General features: G+C 42.0%; 1 protein-coding gene across 2 annotated transcripts; it reads left to right on the top strand.

Annotated features, from left to right (window-relative positions):
- The first annotated feature begins 8,436 nt into the window (after positions 1–8,436).
- Positions 8,437–12,984, top strand: LOC136463051 (uncharacterized). 2 transcript variants are annotated; one of them, XR_010760888.1, is made up of 6 exons: positions 8,437–8,688; positions 9,101–9,976; positions 10,669–10,869; positions 10,966–11,161; positions 12,294–12,751; positions 12,838–12,984. XR_010760888.1 is itself a non-coding variant. In XM_066462093.1 (5 exons), the coding sequence occupies exons 1-5, from the start codon at positions 8,575–8,577 to the stop codon at positions 12,473–12,475; spliced, it is 1,569 nt and encodes a 522-aa protein (XP_066318190.1). In that variant the 5' UTR covers positions 8,437–8,574; the 3' UTR covers positions 12,476–12,978. The 2 variants fall into 2 exon arrangements, 1 of the variants encoding a protein (XP_066318190.1); XM_066462093.1 differs by having other exon boundaries at positions 12,294–12,978.
- The last annotated feature ends 10,093 nt before the right edge of the window (positions 12,985–23,077 follow it).

The following is a 23,077-nucleotide window of genomic DNA, read 5'->3' on the forward strand; positions in this document are numbered from 1 at the left end:
ATTTACTTATATTATGGATATCATGGTGATCATAGATAAATATAGCTTTTAAATTTTATATAAAAATAATAAAACATAAATAGATATGTACCATTTTCGTCATTTTTTTCCACAAATCTGTTGCAACGCACAGGCATATTTGTTGTAACATTAAAAAGATCAAATTTCTCTCCACCTAATAATTTTCATCTAACCCAGCCCAACCCTTGTTCCGAACGGCCCAACCACTTGCTCACCTTTTGGTCGTCACTCGCTAGAGGCTCGCGCTACAGGCTTGCTTCTGCATGCCCTCGTCAGAACTGTCCACACTCCCTCATCAGAATGACCCAACCACTCGCTCACCTCTGAGTCTGTCGACAGAATATCGTCGGCAATCTTTTGAGTGATATCCCATGAAGGTAGATTGATCGGTAGAGGTACGCGTAATCAAGAACAAGAAGGCAACAGAGACACAAGAGTTAGACAGGTTCGGACCGTCTGCATGACACAATACCATACTTTTATGGTCTATTGATTTGTATTGGCTATCGTATGATATTGCATGTGATCAGATGCCTTAGGCTAAGCCTAGGATCTATATGGGGATGTCGACTCGGTGACCCCTGCCCCTCCTTATATGCTCTGGAGGGGTAGGGTTACAAGAAAATTATCCTATTTGGTATTATATAATATCTAATAAATCATATCTTCTTGTAGTCTTATGGTGCACATCGACCAGTGCTGTGTGTCACACACCTTGATCTTGTGGGCTGGGCCACCTCTGATGGTGTGGCCCATGTCTTGTCCTGTGGGTACTAAGGGTCATACCCTCACTGCTAGTCTCTGAGCGCCTTGTATTCTTTGAGCAGCGCCGTCTTGAACAAGTCCGACCAGTTTAACTAGTGACCTAGGCGGTGAAAGGCAATGCCCACCAGTTTAACTGGTTAGGAGACCTCGGACTTAGTCAAGTAAGGCTTGCCAGAAGGATGTAAGGGGCTCAAGATAAAATTTGAAAATTTTTCCCCTTAGGAAAAGTGTAGCCACTTAGACTCCGTTAATAAGGAGGATAAATCAAGAAATAAGCACTACATTCATCGCCAGGTGAAGTGTAGCCACTTAGTCCCCGAGTCTGCTGGAAAATGAAGAATGAATCTTGAAGTAGGGTCAAAGAAAAGAAGTCTGAAAACTCGCCAACATCATCTGACATGCGCGTATCAAGACCCTAGACGTGCTGCTCAAGATCAGCACCCTGATCTGAACAGTATGGAGCAGCCTGATAGCACACCGATGAGACATAGCAAGACCCGACCACAAAGGGAGTCCCCAGCTTAGTCGGTGACTCTTGCACGAAGAATCCAAACACCGAGGAGTCTCCGGCTTAGTTGGTGACTCTTGCACGAAAAATTCAAACACCGAACAGTCCCCAGCATAGCTCGTGAGCCCCCAACATAGCTGACGATGAAGTCTATGCGATGAGCAGTCCAACCAACTGGTCGACGCAAAGTGAATGCTGAGTAGGAGTGCGTGCCGAGCAGTCCGACCAGTTGGTTGGTGGTGAAATCCATCCGATAGGTGGTCCGACCATCCAGATGATGATCATCTTGTCCAGTCACTAAGCGTAAGCTCATTGACCGAGTCATGCCCTTGCGAAACAAATATGTAGAATAGGTAGTATATAATGTAAAAATAAAATATATGAACTCCGGAGAAGAATTAGCAATGGTGATAAAATAGCATATGCAGCTCGGCGATTAGTTGGTGTGAACACTTAGTGTTATTCTAAAGATGTGTTTATATTTAATATAAATCGTCCGACCAGTTAGTGTGTAGCTGAGTCTACAGCCCTAGCTAGCCTATTAATCATAACGCGGAGTGCGGAGCCCGTTTGCGTGTAGGAAAAGTAGGGCGTTGCTAAGGAGCCGCTGCCGACCACCCCTAACGCAGAGGGTAGGCGCTCATGCACGTGTAGGGAGAAGCCGAAGACAGGGCCATCTCTGGGAACATCTAAGCATCAACATGGCTGTTCGGGGATTTGCCTTAGGCTTAGCTGCGTGTCATCTTTAAGATGGTATACATGAAAGAAAATCGTTTGGAGAACAAACATGGACAAAACAGCTCGAAGAAATATCATGAAGATATATGAAGGTTGGGGAACATTTAGAAAAATGTTAAAGCATGACTTAGCTTTAGACAGAAATCTGGTTGATGGCGTATGGCGTTATCTGGTCGACGTGTATGAAATTACTCGGCCCTCAAGCTTTTTGAACTATCATCATGGCGGCAGTCACGGTTGTCATCATTGCGACGCGGCAGGCGATCGAAACGAGTCGTCTGTGCGATGTCGTCCTTATGTTACTGGTCAGTGACTTTGTCCCTTAGGGCATCCTGATGGATGGTGGTCGTATCCCCTAGAGTTTCCCGATCAGCTTCCGATAGATCGGAACCGGAAGGTGGTCGACGCCGAACCAGAGTGGTCAGAGCCGATTCCGTGAGGGAGAGGCTGTCGGCGAGATTCTGGCCAACCTGATCGATGGATGCGATCAGATCGTCGTTGCCGACCTGCTTCCTCGAGTAGCGGGGCAATAGGTGGCAAGTTGTTTATGAAGACGGCCTCGGAGGCGGTTCTGAGATCGGATCTGCCGTTGTAGGTGTTGGTGTGGTTGGCGCAGAATCGATCTGCACTGGCTTGATGATCTCTCTGTCCCCATCAGCATTGATGACCCAGGAGATCGATCCGACCGTAAAGATCTGGCTGGGCTTTGGAGAGAACGAAGAGCCTGAAAAGTGTACCATCTTATTCGTCATGGATACAACACGCACACCCCTACCTGGCGCACCAACTGTCGATAGAATATCGTCGGCAGTCCTCCGAGGGGTATCCCACGAATGTAGATTGATCGGCAGAGGTGCGCGTAATCAAGAACAAGAAGACAACAGAGACACAAGAGTTAGACAGGTTCAGGTCGTGTGCACGATGTAATACCCTACTCCTGTGGTCTATTAGTTTGTATTGGATATCGTATGATATTGCATATGATCAGATGCCTTAGGCTAAGCCTAGGATCCGTATGGGGATGTTGACTAGGGGACCCCTGCCCCTCCTTATATGCTTTAGAGGAGTAGGGTTACAAGGAAATTATCCTATTTGGTAATATACAATATCTAATAAATCATATCTTCTTGTAGCCTTGCGGTGCACGCTGACCAGTGTTGTGCGCCTCACGTCTTGATCTTGTGGGCTAGGCCACATCGGATGGTGCGGTCCATGTCTTGTTCTATGGGTACCGGGGGTCATACCCCCATAGAGTCATCACTCGATACAGGCTCACTTCCAAACCCACTCATCAGAGTCCGCCAGTCTGGCCCATCCTTCTACATCTCCCTCAAAGCAACTCTAGTAGGGTCCCTACTTGAGCCCCCATAGCCAAATATGGATGCCCAGGCCAAAAACACAGCACCCAAATCCTCTCTCTGGCACCCAGGCCTAGAGGTTGCCCCCAGGCCAAGCCCCCAATGGACAATTTCCATTTGTTTCTTCCCCACGCGCTCGCCTTCTCCTCGCTTGCGCCGTCATTTGCCCCACGCGCAACTCCCCCTGCCCGCAGGGGCGGACCCAACACTAGGGCAGCCTTGGCCATGGACCTAGTCGTGGCCCATGTTTCAAGGGAGCAGGTCTTCAGTTTTGGCCCATGAAGCAGCCCAACACATGAAGCCCAGGGAAGGAGTAGGGCAGCAGGCACTCGGTGCTTGCTCGCTGAGTCGCTCGGTCTTCCATCGCTCGTGACTCGAGACCGTTGCCACTCGTCGACCCGCCCTCGCGGCCTCGCCCGTCGCCCATGCTGTCCAGCCCACCGTCCTCCACTCTGCGCTCCGATTCGGCTCCGCGACGTCACCCCTTCGCTCTAGGCAGTCTGTGGCGGCGCGGTTCTTCCTCAGCCGAGCACCGGTCGCCCACCCGCTACCCGCTGCGATGCTGCCGCTTGCCGGCTCCTTGCTTTTAGGGGAGCATCCAAGAAGAGCATCTGAGCGAGGTTTGGATCTGAAACTGATTTTGATTCCAAATTTCCAAGTTCCCAATTTTGACTCTTTGATTCTAATTTCTCATTATAGTGTACAAGAAGAAGAGGACAATGGCTTTAGTTTTGTATTTCTCTCGAGTTCCTAAGCAACAGGGAGATGCCGAACAACAAGCTACTCCATCCTCAGCACTAGATCTTATTATTAACCTTTACTTGATCATTTTCTTATTAACCTTTTGCCTGCCCCTTTTCTTATTAGGAGTTGTTATTGATGACATGGAAGTGGACAATGCGAATGCACCAAATCGTCACTAGACAATAGGTATTTATTTTCAATGTTCCATGATATTTCTTAGCTATTGTATCGTACTATTAACTATATAGATGCAGAAATTCTCTCGATTTGTAAACTTTGCTTGAGAATAATTGTTTTTGTGACATACATACATACATACATACATATATATATATATATATATATATATATATATATATATATATATGGTCCTGTAGACTGTACTATAGCTTTTGATTTTTGACCGCTAGGATTTGAACCTAGTCTTGGCCAAATCCTAGGTATGCCACTATTTGCCCGTGCGCGACTTCCCAGCGGTGACCGCGACTACCCTAGGGCGCACGCACGGAGTAGGAGGTCTGGGGTGGGGCTTCACCGACACGGCTTGTGCCGCCCACACTTCGGGGCAAGGCTTCACCCACGCGGCTCACGCCGCCCATGCACGGCAGGCTCTTGGCGGCGCACCTCACTATGACGACCGATTCACACGCCCTCCTGAGAATTCAAGTTTAGCCTATGTAAGTTGTGGACATGAAGGATAAAATTGGAGGAAATAGAATAGTGAGGAGGTTGTGCACATGAAAGACAAATAGGAGGAAATAGAATAGAAGAAAAAAGCGAACGGAGAGGAATCAAATTCACAACCTGTAGATTAAGAAACTCATCCTTTTCTACTGCACCGTGTAGTTGGTTTGTGTCAAGTATGGAATTTTGACTGTATTAACCATACTATACCAACGGTTCGATCGAGTGGACTAAGCAAACCGTTAATCGAGGGCTTTGCTGGTCCCTTCCTAACAACTATGTGCACCCATTGGCCTCCTCTCCCGTAGTCTTTGTGCTTGATCTCCGAAAAAATCGGCGCTTTACCTATCTCCTTCTTACAATATTCGATCAAAAATGATAGTGGGCAAGTCCCCTGACCCTAGCCTTGGCAGGTGAGGGGGGCCTAGCTCTGTTGCAGCCACCAAATGTGATCCGCGTCCAGTTTACCTCGGTCGCACATTCGATGGGCCTCTGCCTCCATAGCCAACTGCACTGTCGTTGTCCCCGCGACCCCATCTACCGTATGACGAGCTCGAGGCCACCATCATCGAGCGTGAAAGTCGAGTCAGACAGCTTCGTTGCAACGTACGGACACTTTTGCTAGTAAGAAACTAATACCGTCAACTTTTCTCCACCACATTGATGACGCGCTGAACCATCGGTGGCACTGAGAAAACCAAACGTTGAAACCCACTAACCCTTCCTCTACCCACGACAATTAACATCATATCCATTTTACCCTATATAATTGGACGTGTTCTTGCCCTATGGAGACGAGGTCATCGAGGCTGGCGTTGCTGCCAATGGTAGGGGCTGTGGGTGTCCCGTGTCCGTGTCCGTGTCCGAACGGCGAGGCCAGAACTTCCTCTGGACAGGGACGCTTCCTGCCGAGAAGCTCCCACGTTTTTTTATTTCGCTATAGTTGTGATGCGGCTCTCCGGCAGCTTTGGAGCGGAGAACACGGCGGCCATGGCTTTCATTCATGCACTTCTCGGTCTTTGCTTATGTACACGGTAATCTAACGATATGGTACACATCACCTCACAATATACTAGCAGCGTGTTGTGAACAAGACTGGGAAACAACAAATCAATTATATAGCCGCGCTCCAAGAGTTCCTCTCGTATACTTTAACTTTCTAAATTTTAACACGATTTTGGACAACACCCTTATACCATGAACTAGTATAAGTAAATTTTTATTTTTGTGATTTGTTATTTGACTTTGTGTCATACCATATTAAATTTTTGTCCTTCTCTGCCTATACAAATAATTGTAAATTATTCATTATCTTTGTGCTAACACAAATCAGATTTTGTAGGATTTGTGGTTTTGTCTAACGGATTTTTTATTCTCGGTACCAAAAATTATAGATTGCGCCTACAAAAATTGCAATGATTGAGATTTGCAATTTTAGTATAAAATATATGCAATAACCATCGCCTGAAAGAAAACTAAAATTCAGGCACCCGAATTTTAGCAAGCCCTATTTTTTTATACATTTTTATCTAGCTTACATGCATCTTGAAGACTATACGAACGTTTATTACTAATTCATAAGCGTTTCATTCGTTCCCATGAATAATTTCCCATTTGCATCTTCAATATTTTATAGGCCTCATGCTATTAACTCATCATATATTTTTTTTGATGTGCAGTAGCTGTCAAGGACGAGAACACATTCAAAAATCAGGATTTTTCCCCAAATGCCATGCAATCCGTAAGCTCTATACAGTGTATACTATCAAGTACTACAACACTGATGCGCAAATTCTTCTTATCATGGTTCATAAAAGTAATTATGGATGGCTCATGCTGTTCACTTGCATGATTGCGTACTTCTTTTCTCTTGGACATATCTAGCATCATTGGCTTATGTCTTCAAGTTCCTTCGAAACATTTCGTCACACGTTTTTGTTTTGTGCTAAAGTGGAAGTGCTTTTCTACAACCAGATTTCAGCTTATAATTTCTTTACAAAGTCCAGGGACAACGTGCGAAGAATTCAACTAGTAAGCAGTATGTAGGGACGAGTATGCGACAACCCATAGAAATAGATTTCAAGTCAGTAACCACAACTGTCCATTTCCATGATTGACGTTGCTGACCACCCATATAATCAAATTTTTAGGACAGTTGACATTATTTAACGCCGCTAGAATTCAATTTTTAGGGGTGATTAATGTTGTCAACAGCTCCTGAAGTATTTCAAATTGTGCATATGGAATCCATATAGAATTAGATTAGATGTCCAATGTACAGCCTTGCTCTCATGGGTCGGGTTAACTAATCAATGTATTAATTAATGAGCCTATTTTCATCGCTACTACAATAAAAGAGGAAGAACTTAGCCAAAACTACCCCCTAACAAGGCCAACTTTTTGCACAAAAAAACCTAAATTCTGACTTAATAAGACCAACTTTGACAAAAAAGAAAGAAAAAAAGTTGTAAGAAGAGGTGGTGCGAACCCAACGGTATTGTGCTCACCTAGCAGGCCTTAACTTTAAAGAGGCCCAAAGCTTTGAGATTATAACTAATCAATGACGAGCCTATTTCATCCGTACTCACTATGAAAATAACAACTCAACCCAAACTATCACCTAACAAGACCAACTTTGGCCAAAAAAAGCTAAGTTCTCAACCATGACCAACTTTGACAAAAAAGAAAGAGAAAAAAAAAGAGTTGGAAGAAGAGGTGGCTAAACAAGCCTCCTCATCTCACCTTGAAAAGGCCAGCTTTGGGACACCAATATTCCTTCAAACCTCCACTAACCCAAGCGCGCTTATGCACTCAAGGTCGTCAATACGGGCTCAGGCCCTTTTACCCCTCCTCCAGTCCTCCCAACTCCAATGTACACTCTGACGACTTATTTGAGCCTGCTACCACACTGCTATGAAAACAATACGGTACTAATGACATCATACGCGCGTGATTGGAGAGCTGTAGCCGTACAGCACTGCAGCTAGCAGCAGATGCGAAAGGCCCGGCCCGGTTATATATTTAACAAAAGAGCAAGAACTCAGCCCAAAATCCCACGTCCGCCCACTCACAACTACGTGTACTATTTTGTTCACTATGGGCATGATTGGTAGCTCTGGTGGAACCGTCTAAAGCGCCATCTAGCATCATATTATGCATTATTTTTGTGTTTGGTTTCCTGTGCCGAACGAAATCGATGTACCGAACCGTGCATTTGAGGCCCCTGGTGCAGGCTCGCAGCGTATGTAGAAATCGAGCTTCCCATGCGAGCCGGGATGGTGTGGTGCGATGCATAGCCCAGGACCCATATATCATACACTCAAAATTCACATCCATACATGCAACCAAACAAAATATCATCTCATACTGTATCAATAAAAAAACAAACAAACACAACTAAGTGCACAATTTAAACATGTATCTCACCATCCTAAACCGACTCCCCGTCCCGACTCCTCCTCACCAAAAAAACAACCAATCACGCTGCCAACGTAAACGGAACCACGATTATTTTTTTCCCCAATAATAATTCCCGGAAAACTCTGCTTAACTCGTTCTGTCGTCTGTCGTCTGGCTCTCCCTCTCCGCATCCATCCCTCCCTCCAACTCTCCAATCGACTCCGTCCCAATCCCAAACTACAATCCGCGGCAACAGAAAAAAAAAGGCGCCTCCTTTACCAGAAACAGAAGCAAGATTCCCGGATTGCGCCGCCTGATCGCCGGAGAATCGACCCGACCGAGCGGCTCCACCGCCCGATGGACCCGCCGCGGCCCGCGGGCGGCCGCTCCGGCGGGGTCGGCGCTGGTGGCTCGCCGGTGAGGTGGGACGACGGCGACGACGACTGCGGCGGCCGCGTCGAAGGCTTGGCGGTGAGTTCCCCCCTCCGTTCTCTCTGCCTATTTCGTCCCTATTAAGTCTGGTTGCGTGTACGCGTCCTTCAGCTGAGTTGGTCTTGCTGAGGAGCGTGGAGAACTGTAGATTTGATTCCTTCGGTGCATAAATTCTGCTTGGCGCGAATTTAGGATGCTCGAATTGATTATTAGGGCTAAGCGATGAGCGAAAAGTTTCAAGTTTTCAAGGGCGCGTATTGCTTGTGCTGTGGAAAAATCCAAAATTGCTTTGCTAGGTTTTGTCTTAAGCATGTGGCTAGAGCCTTGTTGATAGGAGTGGACTAGTTATGGTCTTTTTATGGCTGGAGTTCAAGTCTTAGTAGTACAATCGGTCATTCAACTTTCCCAGGCTGAGTTTCTGCCATAACTCAATTTTGCTTTCCTGATATAGGGGCTCCACATATTTGACGAAGAAGAGGCAGACGAGCCACCAGCCAAAAACAGCATGGCCAACAGCCTTGATACTAATTGCATTCCCATTGCTAACAGATGCAACACTGAAACGACTGAAACTTCTGTAGAGACGGAACCTGTAAACAGCATTAACCCGCTTCATGAGCATACTGGCATCTGGGTCCCTGTGTCTGTCCCGCCAATGACAACGCAGGTCCACGAGGAGTGGCACAGGGGGTTTGGTTGCAATGGCGGGTACTTCCCGGAAGAAGAGTTCAGCTGGGAGCTGGATGAAGAGAACTATGATATGACAATGTGGGATGTGTTTGCTGATATGGTTGTCGCGGCAAAAGATAAGGTGGTATCTGCCGCAACATATGACTTTGGGAGACGTGGGATGTCGGTGGTGTCCAACTTCTTTCTCCAAGAGGCTTGGAAGGATATGGCACAAACACTTGCGGATGCAAATGCTGGTATTGCGAACGAGCTTCTTGAGACCGAGCCAACTAAGTGGTTGCCTGACAGTGCTGCTACCTCTTGCATGCTCTGTGGCGTGCGGTTTCATCCAATAATGTGCTCTCGCCATCATTGTCGTTTCTGTGGAGGAGTATTCTGTAATGGTTGTTCAAAGGGTAGAAGCTTGATGCCTCCAAAATTTAGGACTGCAGAACCTCAGAGGGTTTGTGATGTCTGCGGAGTACGTCTAGAGAGTATCCAATCTCAATTGATGAATCAGATCAGTCGGGCCTCACAACTTCCAACTCGGGATGTCACAGACCTGAGTACCCTGAGGTCATGGCTGAATTTCCCTTGGGCACACACAATGGAATATGAGATATACAAGGCTGCAAATTCTTTACGTAGTTACTGTAAGGTATGCCTTTTTTTCTCCTTAATTATGGACTACTTCTATTACGATACCTTTTCTCGTTGTCTTCTTTTCGGCTACTTTAGTTCATGTAGTCTTCTGTATTCTTATTAAGTGTTATTGTGTTAAAGACTAGTGTCGACCAATATTTTGCACCAAATAGGCAAATACTAATATCTTGATAACACTACAACAAATGTAGTATTCCTACATTGGTGTTGATAAACTGATGTCAAGAAATCTTGTAGCGAAATGTGTCTCACAAGTCACAGGTCATCAAATATGGTTGTTTTCTGTTTGTATAGTCATTGGTTGGATGAGTGTTTGGACTAATTGAGTTGTTGTGGGTAAAATATGACATGGAACGCTGGCAAATTATTTTTTCTAGTGCAATAATACAACCTGGATATGTGATTAGTCTAATCACTGAAATGAACCAATGCAAAAAAAAAGCATATGCATCTGTAAAAAATCAATTTCTTAAGTAAATAACTGCTTGTAGTTCTCCAGTCTGCATTTTAGTAACTCTAGATAGATTATTTAAGCTCAACTTAGTTGTTCAGGGGAATTTTATTATTGGAAATGACTTAGTCATTGTATTCTTATGAAATGCTGGAAATGATGTCTGCCTGTGGGGCTGCTGATTGTTCTGTTAATTATTCTGAGCCATTATAAAGACAAATTCATGTATTTTTCAGGTGGGAGGACTGAAACCAGAGAAGGCTATCCCTGATACTATTCTTAGACAAGCAAAAGGTCTTGCTATAGTTACTGTGGTAAAGGTTGGGATGATGGTTACATACAAACTTGGCACTGGGCTGGTTGTTGCTCGAAGAGTGGATGGCTCCTGGTCACCACCTTCAGCAATCTCCACCTGTGGTATTGGATATGGGGCTCAGGTGATACAAGCTTTTCAAGTGTTTTTTCTACATGGAAGGACTTCTTATATCAATCTAGCATCATCTAACATATAAGATGTATGACTCTTTCAACAGGCTGGAGGTGAGATAGCTGACTTTATTATTGTTCTGAGGAACACGGATGCTATCAGAACATTCAGTGGGAAGGCACATCTGTCTGTTGGTGCTGGAGTTAGCGCATCTGCTGGCCATGTTGGACGTGCAGCTGAGGCTGACTTCCGTGCTGGCGATGGTGGTTATGCTGCATGTTATACATACAGTTGTAGCAAAGGTATGTTTCGAATTATTACCAGCTTTAGATTACTGGGATCCAAGAGTTCATAGCGATACAGTAATTCAGTAGATTTTCCAGGCACTATTTACAGTTAGAGGCAATATGTGAGACTGATTTATTTTGCTGATGGTATAATGAATACTCTCTCCATTTCAATTTTGCTGCCATTCTAGCTTTATCCTAATAAGTCAAACATTTCTATCTTTGGCCATGAATTCTTATAAATTCGTATAGTTCAACATCATGCAAATTATATATTATGAAAATTATTTCTCATGGTGAATCTAAAAAAATAAATCTTGTGATGTTAAACAATTTGAATTTATCGAAATTGATGTTAAAAAATAGAAAGGTTTGACTTTGGACAAAGCTAGAATGACAACTAATATGAAACAGAGGGAATAGTTTAGAACGCCCGTCATTTCGAAGTTTTTAATTGAAAAATTGAAATTGAGATGTGCTTTCTGTTGCAAACTAGAGAAGTGCATGACGTCTACAAAGTTTTGAGCTGCTTAATTTGCACACAGAAAAGGAGCACTATGACCTGTTTACTTTGACAAATCTTTCTTGTTTGATCTTTTGAGTGGTTAGTCATTTAAATATGTCCCACCAGAGAGATGAGCAGATGGCCAAGTTACAGGCTAACATGTCCATGTCTCACAAGGCTGATGTAGTAATGTGTGCATTACTATACTAAAGGCCTTATGATAAGGTTTAGGAAGGTGGGAGCACAATTTTCTGTCACAAGGAAAAACAAGACCAAGTTGACATGTCCTGACATCATTGGGGTGTGAAGTTAGCCAAATAACTGTACAGAAGATACTTTCAGAAACCAAAGTATGCATGATTGACCAACCTTTAATAGATATTTATGGCATCAATTGTTATAGCGGTGAATGTGAATCGTGCCATATCACAGAGCAACTTTGTTCTATGAAATCAATTGTTAGACTCTGAATTGTTGAAACTCTTGAGGAAACAGTAGTTTGTTGGCCCCATTTTAAGATTACAGTGAAGTGATGCATTACTTCATTCATTGCAAATACTTGTGGGTTAAGTTTTAACTAGTACACTCATTCATATTGTTTTAAGTAACCACTTATTTTGTATGCTGTCTCTTCCATATTAGGTGCCTTTGTGGGCTGTGCGTTCAATGGCAGCATAGTATCAACTCGAGATACTGAGAACGCACGATTTTACGGAGGTCCTGTCAAGGCATCTGATATCCTTCTAGGATCAATGGCGAGGTCGCCTGCAGCCTCTCTTCTGTACAAAGCTCTGTCAGAATTGTTTGACAAGATTGGAAAATAATCCTCTTTCTTGCAGACCCTGCCTCACCAGCTTGTAAATACATTCGAATTTGTGCCCTTCACGAATTGGTTGGAAGCAATTGTTTAACTGTACAGTAAGGCCATTCTTCAACACATCAAAGGCTCCATGCCTTCATCAGTGTTTAGTGGATACTATCAACAAAACCACTCTGTACATACTTGTACATTGGACTGACAATCGCATCAAGATGTGAAAAAAGGTGTTTATTCTTGGTCGTCAGTGTTGGGTGCATTTTCGCAACTCCGGGAAAACTGGGTACGGCCGTGCGGGCAACCCTGACGTCTGACGGTATGATTCGAATTACATGGGAAGTACAGTAATTTTGTAATGCTGTTGTGTAGGGATGAAAACGGACGGAAATTTCTGTTTCAATATTTTCTTTGGCGGATACGGGACTGGGTTCTTGGGCGGATATGGGACCTGATTTGGAAAAGCTGGGATCGGAAGCGAATTCGGGATATCTGGACATATGTAAACGGACAAGTATGGATAAATGTAAAAAATTAAGTTAGGATTATATATGTATAAAGTCATGTAATAATATACGCGTAACGTAAGAACATCGGTTTAATATTCACTTACATGTCATATGTGTTAACACCTTAACATTCATAATAGGTTAGTAGGTGTACTAACATAACATAAGGACATGTACTGTTAGACATGCCCTAAATATATAGATTGAAAATGAGATCAATAAAATAGAATAAATATGGGTTCATCCCGGACAAAAAGGGGATTCCGCAAGCCAAAAATGTGCTCAAGCAAAAGCTGGGGATCATAGATATGCCGCAGGGTTCGAACACTGTGGCTTTGGACAGTATCAAGGCCTTCTTTACTACGCCGTTGTCGCCCTCCAAACAAGAGGCCCTTCAAGCGCTCTTCGCTCCAGACTTCGATCCGGTTGCCATGGAGCTGAACCTCACTGGCTTCGAGCACGACGCTCTTTAGCCGCTGAGCTCAGGGCCTGCTGGGTTTGGTCCCTATGCTTGATCCTTCTCTTGGTCGCTAAGTATTTTCTTTTGTAAATCATAACTGTGTTATCTCTGTCAGTGTTTGGCTCGATAATCACAAATTGCCGTCCCAGCTTTAATTTGTAAAGCCCTACTTCTGCTTAATGAATACCATGCCAATGGCACGTTCGAGAAAAAAAAAAGGGGATTCCGCAAAACAACAAAAAAATGGCGAGAAACATCCTCTTCTGTTTCCCTAGACAAAAGTAGAAATCAAGTCGGGACGAGATGAATTTTTTGCACCCATTTTCATCCTAGTTATGACACCGGTACTCCCTCCGTTTTGATGTGTTCTATTAGGGTTGTCGTAAGTCAAGTATTTATGTATTTGATTCGATCATAAATTTTAAAACTCTATGTATTTTAGCAACACGTGAATATATTGTGAAGGTATTTCTTATAGTGAATCCAAATCTTATCTTTTTAACTTATATTTGTTTTTGTAGTTGATAGTCAATGATAAAAATATTTGATTTAGAATGATGCTAATATAATATGTAAGAAAAAACGGAGGGAGTATATATGTTGGAGCGATCTTGCTTCTGCAATTTTTTTTGAGAGCGTGCTTAGCACGTATTTTATTAAGAGAAGTTAGAATGGAAATACACGCCCAACATCATTTCATGGCGAGGTGTCATTGGTGATTGGGTGAACACGGATACAAGGCACCGCTAAAGGGTGGATTACACTTGGATGTAACTAACTAAGGCACTAATTGGGCGACGGAAGGAATCCAAAACACAGACGCTATGCTACCTTGTGCCGAGCACCGACGCCAGACTGGTGTAACCAGCAGCAACACAGCTACGCGCTTCCTCGACGATGAGAAGGGTGAGCTCCTGTGGAGTTCTTGAGATCCTGTCGAAGGTTCTGCGGTTGCGTTCCTTCCACAGGTTTGAAGACGTGAGCAATGTCGCCGAGTCGAAGCCCTTCCTAGCTGCTTTAGGCACCGATTTACGAGAGCGTAGCCACTAATCCGCCAGGGAAACATCGCCTTGAGGAGAGAGGCCCTGCAATACAGCACCAGGAAAAGGCATAGCCCTGTCCTTGAAACAACCCGTAAGGTTTGAAGCAAATATAAAAGAAAAATGCAGGAAAAATGAATTTGAGAAGCAAAGATTAGGTCGCCGCCAAGATTTGGAAAAAGCTTTATCGAGATCATGCTAATTACTGCTCACTCAGTCCTGAAAAGAACATAACTTTATAATATATAATACTGAGTTAAACAATTTATATTGAGACAATTCTCTCTGTGCCATTGAAGCATACGGTTGATCTATATGCCCTATTGAAAAGTTTATTGTGACTCCTATACTAGCTTTTGAATTTTTCTTCACTCTGATGCCACTTCCATCAAGTGGATGTTAACTCATTGGTTGGCACTGTTAGTGATCGAGTGGCGCATAGCGAATTGTCTAAAAAACCAAACGCCGCATGTATGAATTTTTATTGAATATTTTAGCTTCTAAAAAATGTTAAACGAAAAAATTTTAACCACAAAGTTTTATATCTCACCGATCACTTCAACTTTGATTTTGGGTGTGGCTCCATCCGAGATCATTTAAAAAATTCAAAAAATTGAATTTCAAAATATAACATCTTAATATATGTAGGGATCTTAAATGATCTCGAATGAAAAATTTATGAACTGCAATGTTTTAGATCTCGTCGGTCTCTATAATTTTCATATATTGAAAACATTATGAATTTTCATATAATTAGGAGGAAGGTGATGGTGAGGATCCAACAGAATAGGTCTAAGTGACAAACATGGATAGGAACGGTGTGTCCCAACATCCTTAACAAGCTAAATGCATCTATCACCCTTTCAAGGGTATGCCATGCTATTAGCAATGGAGCTGACAAATTTGAAGTTAATCATTGGGACAACAGGTTCACAGTTGACCTATAAGCTAGAGAGTGTTCTTGTAGGTATTGCCAGTTGTCTGGGTTGCCATGCTGCCATGCTATTTCATGCATCTTTTACAACACAAATGTGCTAGATGATTACATTGCAGCTTGTTATCATATTACTGAGTTCAACAGTACTTACTCTCACTGCCTAAACCCATTGGAGGGTATGCAGAATTGGCCAGAGTCTGATCTCCCACCCTTGAAGACACCTGGATATGTGAGAATGCCAGGCAGACCTAAAAAAGAAAGGAAGAGGGAGTCACAAGAACAACCAAAGGCAAAGAGACTTTCTAAGGTAGGGACAGTCATCAGATGCAGGAAATGTAAGAGGGCCACAATAGGTCCACTTGTGACAAGAGACATGGGGTTCTATCTAGCAGTAAAACTCCAGGAGGCACAGGTCATGCTGCTCCACAACCAAGTAATCTATCAGCTGATGCTTCTACACATGGCAGCTTTGTACCCACTGCTACCTCTAATGAAAGCAGTAGAGGAAGAGGGAAAAAAGAGCATCTCAGCGAAGCCAAGTAACTGTATGTGCTACTTCGTATGTTGTTTCCTTTTTTAATTTTGCCTCCAATTTTTTATATTTTAACTCACATGCAGAAAAAAGATCAAGTGCACTGCCACAGCTAGAGTGTAAATGCCTGTGCAAGCTAACATGCATTTACAAGCCAATGTTCCATTGTCCTAGGCAAGTTCTTCCGTGAACTTGAGTTTTAAAGGTGGAAAAGCATGTGTTACAGTCACTGCCGAGGAACCTCCAAGGAAAAAGCAATCAGGGAAGAAGCACACACAACCAAGCCAACTGCTGCTTCTCAAAGACCGTGCTGATCCCTAAGAGCATGTATTGCCATATTGTGATGTTAACTTGCATTGTACTATCAGACTTTTAAGGCTTTTAGGTTGTTGAACTTGTAATGTAATGCCAGACTTTTAAGGCATTTGCGTTCTTCACCTGTAATATAATGCCAGACTTTCAAGGCTTTCAGGTTGTTTATCAATTGCGGGTTAGTCTTCTGTCTTGTGTGAAAGTATGTGAGTTCTTGATTGGAGCCTCCATACAACAACGTCAAAGTAGCGATCAAAGCAACCAAAACCTGAAAGCCTTATCTTGGAATTCATAATCGATTCAAAGATAGCAAAATACATCTTGAATTCAATACATCTTCCATACTTCTACACCACAAACTAACAAGCATCCAACTACTACAATTGTCTTCCATCACAACTAAAAAAGCAAGAAACATCTACTTCATAAAAAGTACAGCAAGCACTAGAATCACATAGGCTGCCAATACAAACTTCAACAAATCTAGTTTCTTCTCTACCATCCTGCATTTCAACTAAACATCTTGTGTTCTAGCTGTTTGCACCGTTGGTGCCACATCATCTGTGCCTGCAAATCCTGTTTCCACCATGACTCTTCCTTGCTGCCTTGATGCTTCTACATCAACGAATGCTGCATCAACAAATGCCATATCTATGTGGCCATTTCCCTATCTGTTAGCCGTCCTCATTGCTCGCACTTAGTCACGGAGCTCAATAAGAACGGGTACAAGGTGCTCCGGGATTGGTGGATCAATCCAACGATAAAATTGGCATGGCCGCATATTGCTCTGCAACCGTGATTACAACCAAAACCAAGATAACTTCAATCATGATATCCAACAAAGAACCAAACCCTAAACAAGTCATCGATCGAACTCACCTGTGATCCAAAGCAATTGTAGAACCTACGGCTTGGATTAGCATTGGTCCACGATGTCCACTTTGCCGCCTTCGCTCCGCAATCACAAATCATGGGCGGCCAATAATCAAGATGGCCTCAGCGACACTTGAAGGGGACCACCGAAAGCCACCACGGTCGGACCTTCCTCCTCCCCTCCAGCTAATCGCGCTGCTCGAGCTCGCCATGCTATCGATCTGCACCTGCGCCGCACCCACACCATCACCCTCCGCCGTCGCCGTCGCCACCGTCGGGAGTTAGGGTTCGGGGTTGGGGAAGGAACGAGAGTGAGAGGAGGGTTTGGGGTTTGGGGTTGGGTCGCCAGACATGGAGACTGGGCCGAAACCATGGTCGTGGCGGGTTGACTGGGTGGAAACCGCGGTCGAATGGGCGCGAGGGCCAATTGTAACTGGTTTTGAGAGTTAAGAGACTGCGCGTGTCTGGTTTTCGAGTTAGAGGGCTAGAAATAAACTACAACCATAGTTGGAGGGCCAAAAATGGACTTTTTCCATTATATTACCATTTCTACAACTCAATACGTTGAAATAGCATTGTACATATACATCCCCAGCCATGTGTGTGTGCATGATCATATAACTACATCCATATATGTGCAATTACAATAACAACCCTTGTGAGATGAACATTGATACAACCATGGGTCTACCACCATCACATGCCAAATAATGTGTGTAGGCACAAGTATGATTGTTAGAAAAAGATAGTTTCCTCAAATAGATGTTGATCTACACCATTTTTTTTTTTGCTTTTTTCCTTTCCTTTTTTTACAAAATCTTGAATGGTTTACAACGCAAGCTCCTTGACGATATATGTGGTTATAGTTGTAAGGGAGTGATCCTCAGGATCAAAATCTAAATGAACATTTCTGTAACCATGAATCTACCATCACAAATGCACAACAATGAGCTAGTACAAGCATCTATGCATCTCAAGGACATTTTATCAAACAACTCAGTTACTAACCTTTGTGCAAATGGGTAAGTTGACAAACCATTGTATCACAATCCAAAATAAGTTACCAGCATAGCTTGAGAACTATAGATACATCATAATTCTTGTTTACTAACAACAGATGTAATAATCTTTTTTCCTTAGAGTGGCCGAGTGAGGCTGACATTCTAGAACCAAACACTACCCCTAGATGAAGTGTCTCCTCTCCATTCGTAAAGAGAGAGGTAGATCATCGAATTTCCACATGGAGGGGAGGAGCTTTATTGAAGCAAAAAAATGTTATAGCATACATCTGAACAACTTAATTAGCCCGATACAGCTCTAGTGGAAGTTGACATATTTCAGTAATGGACCATGAAGATGAAAGCCACCGTTATTTTTTAAACAAGCACCACAATTTCAAAGTGCTGTATCAATCATTTTGAACTTTCGACTAATAGATCGATCTTTTGAACCCAAACATTCGGTTTGTAGGCTCTTTGGTTGTGCAAATTTAAGAGCCAACCCATGAAAGATGCACACATCCAATTGGTCAGGTTTGATCCGTCGATTACCCTTGGTTTCAGTCAAACTAAACTGTTCCCTTTTCTTCTAGTGCAAGTGGCTCACTCTACCCGGTCCATCGAAATCACACGCCAAGTGTTTTTTTAACCAAAAATTCACCCCGGTTATTTTAGCACACTATGATTAGCTTCCTCTGATTCACTAGAGTAAAATTAGTAGCATTTAGTGTATTGCCAAATATTTCCGTTTGTTTAATTACTGTTACCTCTACCTTAGTGCATTGTTTGGAATTATTTTGATTCAAAGTAGAGTGCACAATTAAACATTGCTAAAGATACATAGAGAAAAGAGTACAATTAATAGGCTTTGCTCAACAAGGGGCGGTTCTATTTGAGAAATTGAGTGATGGCGCTGCAATATTTAATATGGATATTTAAAACAAAAAATGAATGTATATATAAAGTAAAATTGATGTCATGGCAAAAAAGATAAGAGAGAGATGAAATGAGTTTCGTCTAGATGAAACCCCATGGGCTCTGTTTCCAAGTCTGAATATGTCATATAATTAAATGCAATGAGAGCACTTGAAACACATAAAATTAAAACTACGCATTCTCAAATGTTGTTTCAACCATGAGCAAATCCTATTTACTGACATGACATACTTGGAACAACAAAATAAAACTATGCGTTGAGATTTAGCATGTCGTCAATTCAAAAGAGCGAGTGCAATCAAACATCACCAAAATGAAAAAGGAAGTACAGTTAATATGAGTTGTTCGCGAGACGTTATAAATTTGACCAAGGGCACTGCAGTACATTTATACTAGTTCAAATATAGAGGAGTTTTCTTTCACACAAAGTAAATACAAAAAAAAAATCATAAAATGCTAATATATATGAGGATCTATATGTGTGGACCAAATATATGTATCGTGTAAGGGGGTGTTTGGATCCCTTGACTAAAGTTTAGGAGGTGTCACATGAGGGTATCTCATGGGGTGTTCGGATACTAATAAAAAAAATTATAGAATCCGTTAGTAATCCGCGAGACGAATTTATTAAGCCTAATTAATCCGTCATTAGCATATGTTACTGTAGCACCACATTGTCCAATCATGGACTAATTAGACTTAAAAAATTTGTCTCGCAAAACAGTCTAAATCTGTGCATTTAGTTTCATAATTTGTTTATATTTAATACTACATGCATGTGTACAAACATCCGATAGGACAACCACTAAAGTTTAGGAGGTGAATCTAAACACCCCCTAATACTAAAACAGTAGTTAGTAATGGTATGCCAAATATTTCCATTTGATTATTATTACCGCTACTGCTACCTTATTACTGCAATTTTAGCATAGCTTCAATATAATACAATAGAGAGAGTGCATTTTTTTTATAAGGAAGAGAGTGCAACTAAGCCCGCTAAAGACAGAGGGAGTACAATTATAATAGGAGTGCTTAGCCTACGTACGGGGCGGTTTTGGTTCTATATATACATGGAAAATTGAGTGAACTATAGCGGCCGCGCAGCTCTCCGGCCCATCCGGCCATCAGCCTGATCCGCGCGCGCGTTAACTTTTTTATTACTGATTTCCTTTTGTTACCTTCTTGCTTTTCTGAGAAAAAAAAAATAGAGCTAGTCTTTTCCAAGGTAGATATACGTAGGCACACCGTTACGGCCGTCTTTTCAAATGAGCGGCTAGCTAGCGTCCATGTACTGTTGGACATCGCATCGGTTCCAACTGTTCCCGATCGAAGTTTCACTCGCTCCATCGACTGTTTACTGATCCATGATATGAGTGTGTTTTTAAAAAAAACTGCTACGAAAAATGGGGTGTTACCATTACCAGTTTTGTTCGCTGAGCTTTTTTGATGGGTCAACAACTTTTTTTTTTTTTTTTTTTTTTTTTTTTTTTTTTTTTTTTTGCATGCGAGCAAGTTTTTGGATCTACACATGCATTGTTTGATTTACAGGCTGTTTGGATCAGATAATGCTAGTTACTAATTGAAGCTAAAGATTAGTCTATTAGTTGAAGTTGGCTAACAATTAATTAGTTAGTATACAAACGAGCTCTAACTGTTTAGATCTGACATTCACTGCTAGCTCCATCACTACTTGTTTTTAAGAAACTGGCAGTGGTAGTATCTCTCGGCACATTACTGTCGGTTTTTGGCTAAAATCGACAATGATAAGACCAACCGACACTGATATTGGGTCATCATGGTCGATTTTGGCTAAAATCGATAGTGATAGTATTAGTGTCGATTTTAGCCAAGAATCGACAGTGATATTAGGTCATCACTATCGAGAAAAGTTTATAACTTTCTCATACGATGTCTGATGAAGACGAACTTTATATTAAGGTTGTAGTACTCGATGAGATCTATAACTTAAACTTTTTATTTGAGACTGTTCGGATGTCCAAATACACACTACAAAATTTTACAGAGTTAATACCAAAGTAGTCCATATACTCCATAGTTATAAGTGAGTGTTTAGTGGTAATTAAGGATCTCGGATGAAGAAATGACCAAAATAAAAGTTATAGATATTGAAAAGTTATGCAACTTTGTAGTTTACAAGTTTCTTATTTGAAGTGTTTATGATGTCACTCTATTTGATTCGTAAGATTTCATAGAAGTTAAACCAACTAAAGGCATATGTTGCATAGTCATAAGTGAGTGTGTAGTGGTACTTGAGATTCTCGGATAGAGAATCGACCAAAACAAAAGTTGTAGATTTCAAAAAGTTATGCAACTTTGTAGTTGACACTTTTTCATTTGAAACCATCTACATAATGAAAATTACGTTTGATTTCTCAAATTTAAAATTTGATTTTTTTTAAATGACCTCGTATGGAGAAATAGCCAAAATAAAAGTTGTAGATCTCGAAAAGATTTGCAACTTTGCCGTTGACAGCTTTTTCATTTGAAATCATTTATCTAAGGAAAATTACGGTTGAATTTTCCCACATTTGAAATTCAAATTCTTCAAATGAACTCAGATGGAGAAATGACCAAAATCAAAGTTGTAGATCTCGAAAAGTTATAAAACTTTGTAGTTGATAACTTTTTCATTTGAAATCGTTTAAGGTCCCAAAAACGCATTTTAAAATCAGATTAACATAAAATGGCTAGAACGAATATCTCATTTGGACACAAGCTTCTTATAGATGGAGTGGTTAGGGAACGAACACACCCGAGCACCGGTGGCCACGAAGGGCGCGAAAAATCACGTGACCGTGTGGATGGCCAATGAGATCTCTCCCGATATTATTTTTTTTTCCTATTTTTCAGCCCATTGTTTAGATTCTCTGGAAACCACGTCAGTCAATTTTTTAGAACCGGCGATAATGTGTACCCCTATCACTACCGGTTTGATTGTGTCGGTTCAAAATCCGGCAGTAAAGGGAGATTTTGAACCGACACTGATTTGAAGATCTAGAATAGTGAATTTGTTCGATTGAGATGATTAGATTTAATTTCTCTTTTTATTAGCCAAGTGTACGGTGATTAATTAGCCATTTGCTGGAAACTGTATCAGTTACGAGAATTTCAAGCTAAGCTAAGAACTTGGAAAATACTAGTCACAAGAAAAAAAAATAGTATTCCAAAATCTTTGAATGCTTTGAACCATGGTTCACTTATATACTACTACGTTATTTACTACTAGTGGGTCCAAATTCCCATAGGTTGTTCAAAACCACGAATAATATAATCCACAGAGTTTATTTCTTTTTAAGATAAAGACGCGACAGAGCACATTAATTCCTAAAGTGATGAAATTAAATGGTTCTTCATCAAATTAAACAACATTCGTTTCATAGCAGTAGCGGGCTAGCTGCTTGCTCCATATGTAGCTATACCACTCTAGTAGCCGCATCAGCTTATCTTCACCGGGGGAGTATCCCTATAAAATAAATTTAGTTCCTTGATTTAGGTCCTCGTATAGATTGGGGCCTTACTTGTTAGTCACAAGTATCTTAGAAATCCATATAGTCGTGTTCATATATATGTTGATTTCCTTACCAACATACTTAGCAACAACTTCACCAAGGTTGTTGCACTTCAACACATAGCAACATGACAAACTTTGTTGGGGTGTATGAACTTTTGGTTCATAGGCATATTTGCTTTTGTCACCCACATTTATTCCTTTGGCTTATGAGAAACCTGCTTCTGCCTGGGCATCTTCTTCTTGATGGGCTTGGATTGATCCAGAGACAGATTGATGACCTTCCCTTTTGTGGGGCGCGACATTGCTGCTCCCTAGGCAGCACTGCCGTGGTCTGTGCAGGCTGAACTGTACCAATCTGCTCCTTCATCACAAACTGCACACATTCAACATCATTTACTATTTTTATTCCATTGGTTTTGGCTCCTTTGTGTGCCCAAGGTCATCCTTGATAGATGGATGCCTTCCATTCATGAATTGTGGCAT

This window comes from Miscanthus floridulus, chromosome 7 (genome assembly GCF_019320115.1).
Source record: "Miscanthus floridulus cultivar M001 chromosome 7, ASM1932011v1, whole genome shotgun sequence".
NCBI classification, from domain to species: domain Eukaryota; kingdom Viridiplantae; phylum Streptophyta; class Magnoliopsida; order Poales; family Poaceae; genus Miscanthus; species Miscanthus floridulus.